Genomic DNA, 13,700 nt, shown 5'->3' on the forward strand with positions numbered 1-13,700 from the left:
GCTTCTGGTTCTGGTGTTTTTCAGACAGTTTGAGGTAGATTTATTTTTCCACGTGCCGACGGAGACGAAACATTTGACCCGATGTGTTTTTCCTGCTGTGGATTTTAATCTGTGCAGAGCCACGTGGAGATCATATAGCTCAGTGTGTCTGAACAGCTGCTGGCCGGCTGCTGCTGTCCTCCCTCCGTCTGTACGGAGAGCAAACAGGGACAAAAATGATCCAGACAGAGAGAGATTTACCTTTAACGTCGGAGCCTCGAAACCAACAAATATTTAACCGTCAAAGACCGAAACGTCTGTCCACAGCTAAGAAATAACTCTCATTGTAAAATGTTTATTAACATCTAAACCGCTAATCCAATCCATGTGCTTTAAAACCACAGACTGTATAAATAATGGACGTAGTGACCGTGGCGTCTCGGTTTGTGGCCCGTTGGAAGCATCGAGTTCAGCGTTACACTCGTCGCCATCTTGTTTCCAATACAGGGAGCAGACCATAAAAACCAAAACAAAATGTTGGTTACTGACCTCAGAAAACTGAGCAGCGACTCCTTGGAGTGTCTGTTAGTCCAACCAAACACTGAACAAGACATTTACTGAACAAAACGTTCAAATAAACTGTCATTAAGTGAAAATACAGTGAAAGGGTCAAAGTTATGAGACCAAACCTTTTTTATATCTATATAACGTTATATATAACTTTAGTGACACGTTGCCGTGGATACGCATTGCTCTGCTTCTCTCCTGGCGACGGCTCGCCTTGTTAGTGACCTGTCAATCAAAGGTAGCCCCGCCCCAAATCATACGATTCTTTATCTTCTATTTTCTTCTAAATGGGGCCATTATTAGAACTATTGACATCAGATTGTCTTGAAGAAGATGTTTTACTAGTGATTGAGACCATAGTGTTGTCCTGAAAAACATTTCTGAGGTCATAAATCAAGTGACAAGTTTTCTCATTTTATATTGAAATGAATGGAACAAAATGTTTTTGCAGCCGCCATCAGAGCCCCTACTACAATTTTCAGTAGAATGCAGCTTAAGGCACTTTCTGGTTTGCCTCCCTGCTCAGACCCGGAGTCTTCCCGAGGTTCCGTTTGAATTCAGTGAAAAACTAAAATAAAAATCAGCTGTTTGTAGCAAGAAATCTTGTTCATCTAATATTGGACAAAGCAAATGTAAAATGTAAAGTAAAACTTCAGCTTCTCCTCAATAAAATGATGCTGCGTGCTGTAATGAGGTCACAATCACAAAATAACTACAGGAGTGTCGGACGCCACGGGGATCACAAAACATTGTTTGCCTAAAAAATTATCCATTCTTTGTTTCAAAATAAAAGCCCTCTGGGATAGATAGGGATGGGCGGTATATCGATATAAAAGATATACCAATATATTTTAAAATGTGATATGGAATTAGACCATATGACATGTATCGATATAGTTTATAATTTTTTTTCCTTTCTTTATATATAAATGCTGCCCTTACTAGGGTTTGTCATATATAGTTCTTTTGTAATGTTTGTTATTCTTTTCTCATATAAATATATTTATTTCAGAAAAAGATTGGCCTGTTTTATTTCATAGGCTATTTTTATTGAAGATATTTTTTATTTAAATGTCCACTTTATGGAGCTATAGTTTAAAAAAAGGTTCTCCTGTTGTTATACAGTATTTATGTTCACTTCAATAAATGGTTTCAATAAAACTACATTTGACTTTGACTGAACATTTGCTCTCACTTAGCGATAAAAATATCAGGATATATATCGTATATGGATATTCAGACTAAATATATCAGGATATGACTTTTGGTCCATATCGCCCAGCCCTATACTGAAATATAAGCAGGAACATAAAGTAGTAGATCATCAGCAGGTAGTCGTGGTCCAAGGTTGTAAGTTTCCATTTTAAAGTGACTCACTAACAGTTGAGTTGTCGTGTAACCGGTACAAAATGTTCTCGCTGGTTCCCGGTTGGCGTCTCCTGTCTAAGTTGTGTGTTTGTGTGTGTGTGTGTGTGTGTCTGCAGTGTGTGTGTGTCCCATGCTGTGCCCGGCCTCCTGCCTGCCTCTCCTCAGGGAGCTGGCTCAGTGGCGCTGCCTGCTGGGCTGGCACCGCCACCACGGGGTCGCTTCAACCAGTGCCGCAGCGCTAACCGCGAACACCGGACAACATCACCAGCAGCAGCAGCAGGGGTCAGAGGTCAGGGGCGGAGCCAGCCGACCTGTCGGCCGCACCAAACCGCTGCCGGGCAGCCAGGTGAGTCCCGGAAGACACGGAGACGCTTTAAGTCCAACCTGCTGGAGCTTCTTCTTCTGTGGTTTAACTGCTGTTTAAAATAGCAGCTCAAAAGAAAAGGCCGTGACTCAGAAAACACCAAGCGTGATTTTACAGTTTCATTCATTTTTAACCGTTTTAACATTAGGGATTTGAATAAACAGGTGCATCTCAATAAATTAGAATATAATCGAAAATTTTATTTATGTCAGTAATTCAATTCAAAAAGGTGAAATAACATATTATATAGATCCATTACATACAGAATGAAACATTTCTTGTCTTGATTTTTCAAGATTGATTGATTTCTTCTAATTATAATGATTATGGCTTACATTTAATGAACACCTAAAATTCAGTGTCTCATATTTGAATATTACAAATTACAAATTTGAATTTTAAAAAGTATGTTTAATATGTAAATGTTGGCCTCTGAAAAGTATGTCATCTATATGACTCAATACTTGTTGGGGCTGTTTGACTTGAACTACTGAAATGGACTTTTCATCATATTCTAATGTATTGAGATGCACCTATATACTGAAAAAATCTTTATTTTCAACTTAATCCTGTGTTTCATTGACACAGTCACTCATCTTCTAATATTTGAAACGAAACAATCCCCTCGCAGCTTTTTGGAGAAACATTAGTGGTCCGATAAATTCTTCAGTTAAGCTGTCGAGGCGTGAAGGACGGGTGAATTTTCACTCAATTTTTCATTGAAAATGTTCCCTAAAAAACAGAATAACCAGAGTTCACTGTACCTTTTTTCTAATGTGGTCCAGCTGATGGAAGTCTCTTCTGGAGCGTTGGAGTCTGTATGTCTTCATATTTAAAACAGATCTATAGTTTTATTATTCCTGCCCCATCCCAATCCTGTGATAGAAAGTGAAAATCCAGTGACCCACTGGTTTAAATAAATTAACCTTTAGGCATGTTTCCGCTATGGGTGTGGCTTGGGAAAGAGGGTCCGTCCACGATCGGCCCAACTTCACCGGTTAGCGGCTCAGACAGTACCTGCCTCGGGTCGGTACTTCTCTGAGCTGCTACTAACTAGTCAATGCTGAATGGATATAGTTGAAGCGTGATATGACGTGAGTAGAACTCCACACAACTACGATATAACATCGCCATTTCTAAACGAAATAAAAGTCTCAGACTGAGATGAGAGAATCGAGAGCAAGAAACCAAAGAAGAGAAGACAATGTTGATGTCTCGACTATTTGGACTTGCTGCATCGGTCTGTTGTCAGCTTCGCAGACCTATTTAGTAATCTTCTATTTTCTTCTAAATGGGGCCATTATTAGAACTATTGACATCAAATTGTCTTGAAGAAGATTTTTTACTAGCGATTGAGACCATAGTGTTGTCCTGAAAAATTTTCTGAGGTCATAAATCAAGTGAGAAGTTTTCAAATTTTGCACTGAAATGAATGGGCAGATTTGTTTTGCAGCCAAACTTAGCGCCCCCTACTGGAATTTTCGGTGGATTGCAGGCTTAAGACACTTCCTGGTTTGCCTCCATGCACAGAGACGGAGATTACCGCCTGATGGGAACGGAGCCAAAACACGCTTTACAAAAAGTACTGTGTGGAAACACACTTTTGTCTCTACTGTGCAGTAGCGTGGTGCGAAAGGACTCGACTTAAATTTGCGAGCCCCATTTGATGATGATAGGTGGCTCGTCAGTTTTGTTAACGTGCTGTGGGTTGTTTGGCTCTGTGGTTGTTGAGTCTGATCAGAGTCGTGGTTTGGATCCGATATAAGAATCTCATATAAAGAGTTTTATTTTTTTGTCTTATGGTGGACTGAAAGAGGAAATTGAAATTGGGCTTCTTTTTTTAGAAGTAAATCATGTGCTCAATGCTCCTGATCAGTTTTTAAAGAAACTGGATCCTGTATACCACTGTGCTTTGTGTTTGCAGCTATTGTTACATCATTGTTCCTTATATGCTGTCACACATTGTCCATCTTTGTATGTTCGTAGACTCTCACTGGTTGACATTTATTTATAAATCTATTCTTGTACTTCTGCCTACATATTTGTATTTACACATGTGTAGAAACCTAAAAAGCCAGTATGGCCTGCCTTATCAGGACTCCCGAGAGTCAGAACTGAACTGGACAAAAAGGCTTTGAAATGTTCTGCCCCGTCTACCTGGAACGATCTGCAGAATGACTTGAAATTGACACATCTTTTAACTCTGGGGGAATTCTAGTCAATTTTAAAAGACAGAGAAATAACTTCTTGTGGATCTTGTGATTGCTCTGTTTAATCCTGTCATCCAACTCTTGTTTTTCTTGTAGTGTGACTGTATTTTATTTGTCATTTTTCTTTCACTCAGTCAGGGTTTGTAGAGACGATGGAGTCCAACATGTTGATATGATGCTGAAGTTCGAGATTAAGTTTCTGGGAAATTAGAATTGTTCAAATCGGGGTTTTTTCCATTCGACCTTAGATAATTCCAGACCATCTCGACTCCTCGCTGAATCAGAAAGCATTCTGTTGTTTCAGTTCCTTTCCAGGAAAATTGGGTCGTTTTTTGTTGGTTTGGTCCAGTGTACGAAGTTAAACCGGTGTGATTTTATTTCAACCGGCTGAACTGACATTTGTCAATACGACTTGTTGTGCTGAATTTAGTCATATGGTCACACAACTTGGACAACCTTCTCTAGTCCTGACAGCAGGAAACGTGAATGTAACATGTAAAAACCATAAAAATACATCACAACAATAACAAAAAAAGAGAAAAGTATTAGAAAAAACAAGATTTTTACAGAACAAAAGAGAGAAGTGCGACCAAAGAATTTTTATTGGTTTATTTTATCTTTAGTTTCTCTGAATGTTGCATTTTCTCTTTAATCCATAAAAAGGCTGCTGTGAACCTTTTGTATATATCTCACTATTTCATTTTAGACATTTTCAAGTCATTTTTATTAAAACAAAGGAAAGGATGATCCGCTGTTCTGAATGAACTCGTTGGCGGCTGCTGTTCTCCAGGAAGCTGCTGCTGCTTTCTGACCTGCAGATTATTAATATTTAATGAGACACACTGAACGCCTGCAGAGCACACACACACACACACACACACAGACACTCCTCTCTGATCATTATTCTGATTATTGATCGATTAAACTGGAGCCATGACACGAGCTGTTCTCTTATAATATTAAACGTGTTTAAATGGATATCTGGTGTTCAATTGAAACAATTAATTTAAATAGTCAACCACCACCTTTATTTATATATCTCATTAAACTGAATATCTTTGTGTTTTGGACGGTTGAACGTCTCATTTCAAAAGTACTGCATTCAAAATGTTCTGCAGTAAAAGTCCAAAAGTATCAGGACCAGAAATTAACTTCTAGTATCAAAAGTTATCATGTTTTTATGTTAAATCTTTAAAGTAACTGAAGCTGTCAGCTAAATGTAGTGGAGTACAAAGACGCATAAAGTTACATAAAATGGAAATACTCAAGTAAAGTACAAGAATGTTGTGTTTTTTTTACACCAAACTAGGAGACGGATGTTAAAAGCACCAAAATGCAGAATTTGTGTCTGAAAAAATTTGCAACGAAATGTATACAAACTGTTTTTGTGTGTGTGTTCTGATGAAAGTTCTCACACTGCAGAACAAAAGATTATCCGACATGAATGTAGTGATGATGTGAGAGTTTTCCTCACATCACTGCTGCAGAGAGAAACCGACCAATCAGCAGGCAGCGTCTCTTCTACAGACGGCGCTCCAGCAGAGAGTCTCATGTTTATGGATGGACTCGATGATCAAACAGCATCAGTAATGGCGGCGCCGCCTCCCTCGCCGCTGTTCCCATCCCTCATATATCAGCTGCTCCAACAGGCTCCGCCCCCCGGATCAAACAGGAGAACGCCTTCAGGGTCTCCGAGTTTCAGGAGGAAACTGCAGTTCTGAAATCTGAATCGGCAGAATATACGACTGATGTACTTTCACTGCAGATGCTCTCCATGCAGCTGATTATCTCTTGTGTCCTTTGTGTCCTGCAGTACTCGTCGGCCGGCTGCCTGCTGTCTCTGCACCACAGCGAGAAGCCCGACCACGAGGAGGTCTGTGAGTTCCGGCCGTACACGTGTCCGTGTCCCGGCGCCACCTGCAAGTGGCACGGCTCTCTGGAGGCCGTCATGCCGCACCTGATGCACGCGCACAAGTCCATCACCACGCTGCAGGTCAGCACACACACACACACACACACACTGCGTTATGATGCGTTCAGGTGCAACATGAAGTATTGTGATATTTGATTTAGAATAAAACAAAATGGGATCATAACATATGATATTTCATTTCCAAGTATTTGTTTTTAGGTTGAAGTGGTTGAAGAAAATCCAATGTTAAAAACTATATGTATTCTTATTATTTTATTAAAACCTCAGAGACCGCTGTAAATCGCTTCAAACAGAAAGTAGAACAAAATGGGTTTTCGGTACGGATCGGGTATCGACCCGCCCAACTCGCTGTCCTTTACGCCATCATATAGAAAATGTTTTGTGGGACCGCAGAGTTCAAAGGTTTTATTCTGATGTCGATGGTGAGCAAGTTTTTGTTGCTCTTATTAACACGAAGAATAAATAGACGGTAGGAATTACTAATTACTCAATGATCGATATACAAGAGTATTAATTTGAACAAAACTAGCGTACTGTATCAAATATTGCTAGCATGAATTACTAGGTTTAATTTGATCCAAAACTTATTTAAACACAAAAAATACTTCAATATGAAGATTACTGTTAAACTAACCTCATGCCTCTAAGGGGGCTAAAACAGAAAACAATGAACTCCTTGACGTTCTCTTTACAGTTTAATCTCACGTGAGTTAATTTTACGTTCAACGGGAAGTCTCTTTTCATCCCTTCAAAATAAAATCGCTTATCAAAACAGGCTTTTGCATAGTACTGTATCTACATATCTTTTATTTTGCCCATGTATGCATGTTATTATACATAATAATCGATTAAATAATCGTTAACTTTATAGATGTTTGAGTTGGCAGTTTTCTTCCAAATGCCCATCCCTAATAGACGGGGATTTAACCGACGTGATGTCCGTCTCTCCCGCAGGGCGAGGACATCGTCTTCCTGGCGACGGACATCAACCTGCCGGGCGCCGTGGACTGGGTGATGATGCAGTCGTGTTTCAGTCACCACTTCATGCTGGTGCTGGAGAAGCAGGAGAAGTACGAAGGCCACCAGCAGTTCTTCGCCGTCGTTCTGCTCATTGGCACCCGCAAGCAGGCGGAGAACTTCGCCTACCGCCTGGAGCTCAACGGCAACCGGCGCCGGCTCACCTGGGAGGCCACGCCGCGCTCCATCCACGATGGGGTGGCGGCTGCCATCATGAACAGTGACTGCCTGGTGTTCGACACCTCCATCGCACATCTGTTCGCCGACAACGGCAACCTGGGGATCAACGTCACCATCTCCATGTGCTGAGAGCGACCGAGGCTGCAGCGCAGCAGGATCCGTTCAGGAGTTCAGCTTCTCGTTCCGTTGCTACGGGGACGTCCTGCCGCGTTGATGAGCAAAAACATTTGAAGCCGTTTGAATGGCAGCAGCGCCGGGAGGCGAGCGGCGCCAGCCCTGTGTAACGTCTGTGTTTGTGACGAACGACTGGACAGAACGGGTCGTCCCTTTATCGGGCATCAGGCCTCCAAACTCGACGGAGAAGAAGTCGGACACGCTGGACGCCGCAGAGCGAGCGCTCCTCAGTTTCCTCTCGTTCAAGGAAATACTTACCCAGCAGCCTCGTCAGGGTCGTCACACGTGTTCACAATATTCTCGTCTTTGCTGGTTAAAGCTCTGCAGTTATCAGCCGTCTGTACCGGAGGACCGGACCCGGACTGGACCGGAACCAGTACTGAGTCCACGTAAAGGACTGTGGCGGTTTTTTATTTACAACAATACATATCAGCTGATCTATTAAAACAAACTGGAGCTTAGAAGTCTGATTAAAGGTCATTTTTGTCCACCAGAGGGCGCTGACAGCTCGTTTAGAGGCCTTTACACATCGGGGGGAGGAGTTTGTGATGTGATTAACTCAATATATTTTTGTTCCAACTGTTGTTTCACACACATTGTAAATATTACGTAAACTATATGTTTGATAATTGAGCTTTTTTGCAGCGTGAATAAACTGATCCCATCGTGCAGAACAAATATATTTCACCGTATACCGTAGACGGGTCATGACTTCAGTTCTAAATTAAAAATCATTTACAATGAATGGAAATCAAAAGTAGGATCTACAACCAATGAAATGTCACAAATCCACATCACTGTCAGTCAGAATAGTTTAGATGCGAAATATTTGCAGGCGAGTATTTCACTAGTTTGTGTCGTTTATTCGTCACAACTCCGATGTGTAGCGGCCTTCGTACTGTGAACATCCTGTTGGGAACGAATCGGATATATCACACTTTCCAAGACTCAAACACTGATATCAGCTGAGCTGCAGTTGTGTCTGTTCTCCTTCAGCTGGTCTAAAAATAGAACAGGAAGTGCACACACACTTTTTTATGTTTAAGTCATTATTATTCATCGCGAGCTGAACTCGCCGACACGAGTTTCAGAGCTGTGACAGGAAATATAAACTTCAAACAATAAAAGCTCCAAAGACTTTTAGAAAACAAGCTGCTGGCAGTGAATGATCCACGTTAATCCTCAGACCTTCTTTATCTCCAATAGAAGCCTCTCTTCCTGCAGTCCGTTCAGCCGCCAGCGCCTTACTTTTCTACCGCCAACCCCCTCTATCTACTTCCTGTTCCAGCTCTGTCCGAGGGAGTCCACCACCTGAAGATGGGACAGAAACGTTTCTAACGATGTGACACGATATTTAGAAAAGTGTGTAAAGTTTAATGGCAGCTGAGCAGGAAGAGCGACGTCACAGATACCTCTGAGCACAGACACGTCTGTACCTGAACCTCTCAGACCTCAGCGCCGCTTCCTCCGTGGTCCTGTCACACATGATGATGTGGTCACCATGAAATATACAGTCATGGAAAAATTAGAAGACCACCATTGTTTTCTTCAATTTCTTGTTCATTTAAGTGCATGGTACAACTAAAGGAACATTTGTTTGGACAAATATAATGATAACAAAAATAGCTCATACATAGCTCTAGACATTTAACATGGTTTCATTCATAATAATCATTATCAAGAAAACCATGTTAAATGTCTAGATATCAGCTCTTAAATTAAACTCTGTCCCAATCCCGACCCGATTCTTTGGTTTTCAACTGCCAAAGAACTGGCTCTCAGTCAGGAAAACGGGTTCAACAGTGGCACCAACTCTTTGTTGGTCTTCAACCGTGAACCGCTACGTCAGCAGCTGGGGGCGGGGCTATCTGACCAACTCGGCCCGTTGAGAGAGACCAACCAAAACATGTGTGATTCATTCATTTGATTTGTTTATCTGCAATGTGATTGATGCGGGCTAGTGGGCTAACTTTAGCGAGCTAGCACTAGCAGGGTAACGTTAGCTAGCTAGCGCTAGCGGGCTAACGATATCGAGCTAATGCTAGCTTACAACAAAGTCCAACATTAACTTCTTACGTTTAGTGTTAATAGGAACTGAATCGTCGTCCAGAGCGGCTCAGATTAGTTGTTCGTATCATATTTGGATGCCAATGTTGGACACTGAACGTAAGATGTTAATGTTGGACTTTGTTGTAAGCAAACGTTAGCCCGCTAGCGCTAGCTCCATATCGTTAGCTCGCTAGCCCGCATCAATCACATTACAGTTAAACAAATCAAATAAATGAATGAAACACGTTTTAGTTGGTCTCTCTCAACGGGTCGGGTTGGTCTTGTTGATCAGATAGCTCCGCCCCCAGCTCCTGACGTATACGGTTCGCAGTTCAAGACCAGCAAAGAGTTGGTGCCGCTCTGGAAGCAGTTTTTCTGGCCGGGCACCGCCTCCAGTGGAAAACGATATCTGTGGGAAAGCAAACAGGTTTGCTAGCACCGGCTTCCAACTGACCCCAGGGCGCTAACATGCTAACTCATGTCTCACTGTTTATAACACGGCTTCAGACATTGTAAACAACCTCGCCCACAGTTTTAGCGTATGGGCTGTTTGGAACGGAATGATGTCATCAAAGACCCCCTCGGCCCCTCCCCCTCCTCCCTCTGAGCCGCTAATGAAAATTATCTCATCTAAATATTCTGTTCTGCAGCACATTATTAATATTAATACTAATATTAGTATCCTCATCATCATGGCTGCTGAATAATGACCACAGAGGAACCGGCGCTCTCTCTCTGATAATCACTTCCACTTTACAACCCGCCGACTTTCTACGAAATGTTTGAAGATATTGTAAATTAAGTTATAATGACGTATATTTTCTAAAAAAAAACAACACCGAGACTGCTGCATTTATTCCTCGTGCTCACAGAGTGTTTGTGTTGGGCTTTAAAGATATTTTAAAAAGTACTTTTCTAATGTTTGTGATGTTTTGTTGATAATTCTGCTGCTGAACTGTCGAACCTCAACATCTGTACGACACAAAGGAAACTAAAAAACTATGTTTCCCTTTGTCCTTTTTATTGGACGTGAAACTCTAAAATCATCAGAAAATATCTGCTTCTTATTGTCCACAAGAAGCCAGTTGACATAAAAACTACAACTCCCAGGGTGCATTTCACCAACAAACATCAAATCACAGCTTTACGTTCTTCTACATGAGCCGCTAACAGTTAGCTGAGGCTAAAAACTACAACAGGACAAACGCTGCCAAAATAAAAATACAGAAATTAATTAATTAATTAAATACTGAATTAAAGTGAATAAATAAATAGAGAAATTAATATAATGCAGGCAAGGTAAAGAAATTAAAAGGAAAGTAAAACAGAAAAACTTATTAGTCATTTATTATTTATTAGTTTTTTTTATTTTCGCAGCATCTGTCCTTCATAGCTGAAACATTTGGCAGTTTGGATCTCAGCTTATTTTTATTTACTTATATATACAGTATATAAAAAATAAAGATTTCCAAAAAACAAATTAAAAAAATTAAGAACATAAACCTGAAACATGTTTTAGTTACCATATCTTTATATTTGTAATTCCAGGATGATTTTCAAGTGATTTCCTACGTGTTTTCAGGTAAATTATTAAAATAAGTAAAATTGAGATAGTGTTTAACTAAATTCAACATATAAATTTCATTTAAATTGAGCTTTTCTTTCTCTGTAAGCTGCTATTAATTTTACGGTTCTATCCGGGAAACATCTATGAAATTATTCCCCAAATAAAGTGTCTGAAAGCATTAATTGGCTTTAATAATATTGATGTTTTTCTCACTAATGAACATGGTTAATTTGTCACGGCAGCAGGACGATAAAAAGCTCAAATCCAGTGAAGCCGTCACAGTTTTACATCCTTCGGTTGTTTTGATCAGATTTTCTTTGTCCTCAGTGTTCTGTGATGTTTCTATAATAAATGGGTGCAGTTTGATTCTCTGTCTCGTTCTGATCTTTACAGTTTTCACATCATTAAACATTTATCAGGTCGGATATGTCACACCGTGGTGAGGTGGTGTTTTATTTTGTGTTCTGGTCTTGTTTCCTGTTTTATTTTGAAATGGTAACTCTCCTCTCGTTTCAGGTCAGTTGCCCTTCCCCGTGTCTCATCTGTCTGATTGTCTCCCCTAATTACTGATTGTGTTCACCTGGTGCTCCCTTCCCTCCATGTGATCCAGTAGTCTGTTTTCTCTTGTCTTGGTCCAGGAGCTGTATCCAAAAGTCCTTCTTTTGCCCAAATTCCAAGGATGCATGTGTGTATCCTCCGTGTCCCGAATACCCATAATGCCTTGCACACAACGGTCTACCGGGAGATTTAAAAATGGCGAGAGAAGAAACGGTGACACCGGCAGCACAATATGAATTTAAATATATAAGTATTTTCAGTTTACACTAAATGTTTGTTATCACATAACTTACAGAACAAACAAATGCCAGAATGTTTATCTAAATAAAATAAACGTCATCTTGATACATTGTTCAAATCTGCATCAAAATAATCCCTACAAAAGTACTCAGGTCCTCACAATTTCACTTGCGGGCCCAAAAAGATCAAATCTCCACATTAATTGTACCCCGTGTGAGGCATCCTATAACCAACTCATGCTATAACTTTTAAGAGCTAAAATCCCTACATTAATAGTGTCAAAAAAATAATTTGAAAACCTTCTAAATGCACCAATGAAATACATTTAAAGTAGTTGAATAAAATTAAAAATTCTACATCATTAATTCTGTAAATGTCCAGTCGGAAATACATTACTACAATTATTTTCACATCAAGTTGATCTACTTAATTTTTAAGCCCACTTTATAAAAAAAAAACACTGATACGCCACATTTAAGACTTTTGTTTTTATTACAAAACTCAAACAAACATTTGACATTTAAGCCACGCCCACAAACCTCAACCGCCCTTCACAATAAAAGCCCAATAATGCATGAACAGTGAAAATGCCATAAAGTTAATTGGTATAATTACAAATATGAAGCAGAACATGAAAGTTGAAACCTGTTAATTAATATAATGGGACATATTTTTTACAGTATTCTTCAAAAGCTTAATGGTCTTGAATATTAAATGACAGTTAATTCAATGTAAAAATACAAAACATACACATCATATTGCTGAATGTAAAATTAATTAGCTTCGTTTTCGCTCAGTGAAACTTAAAATTTGCAGTTAAAAAAACTGTAAAAAAAAAAAATCCTAAGAAAACTAAAAAGTCTGGCAGCAAAAGTTGTCAAACACTTAAAGTAAAAAACACTTTAGTTATTCTACAGATATATTTATATTTAAATACAGATATTAACTGAATGTTTAAATACATTATCTTTAAAATGACTTGTTTTCTGTTATTTGACAGTATTTTCTATATCCAACACCCAAACACCAATTAAAGAAAAAAAACAATGAGAATGAAGTTTTACAGAGAATTCACTTTGAAGATTTGATCGATAATCAAACAGGAAACCACAGAGACGCCTGCCAGTCAGTGATTGACAGCTCTTCGATATGATGTGACATCATCATGACATCATTTCCTCACACTGACGGGGAAACAAACATCGCCAGGACAACGTGGTCACATGTTCCTCAAAGACTTCAGGACGTCTTGGACAGAACGATGCTGATCGTTTGGGGTGTGACGATACGAGACACAATATTAGGTTCTCGAGAACGAGACGAGATTTTAAGAAAACTACAATGACACAATATCTGACTGGACCAACAGACTTATTTAACCGAGATGCACATGCTTTTTAAAAATGTTTTATTATAACTCTTTCCATGCATGATGTAAGCATGAGCTTTTATTAAACTTCTTCTTCCACAAATTGAAACCAAAACTAAAAAGTT

General features: G+C 39.7%; 1 protein-coding gene across 1 annotated transcript in view; it reads left to right on the forward strand.

Moving 5' to 3' along the window:
• Positions 1-11,840, forward strand: part of siah2l (seven in absentia homolog 2 (Drosophila)-like) — a 20,404-nt gene extending 8,564 nt beyond the window's left edge. The window contains exons 2-3 of the mRNA XM_059351473.1: positions 6,302-6,481; positions 7,376-11,840. Coding sequence (XP_059207456.1) covers positions 6,302-6,481; positions 7,376-7,747 — 552 coding nt within the window. The 3' untranslated portion in view covers positions 7,748-11,840. The remainder of the gene's footprint in view (positions 1-6,301; positions 6,482-7,375) is intronic.
• Positions 11,841-13,700: the final 1,860 nt, after the last annotated feature.

This window comes from Centropristis striata, chromosome 15, assembly GCF_030273125.1.
Source record: "Centropristis striata isolate RG_2023a ecotype Rhode Island chromosome 15, C.striata_1.0, whole genome shotgun sequence".
NCBI lineage: Eukaryota > Metazoa > Chordata > Actinopteri > Perciformes > Serranidae > Centropristis > Centropristis striata.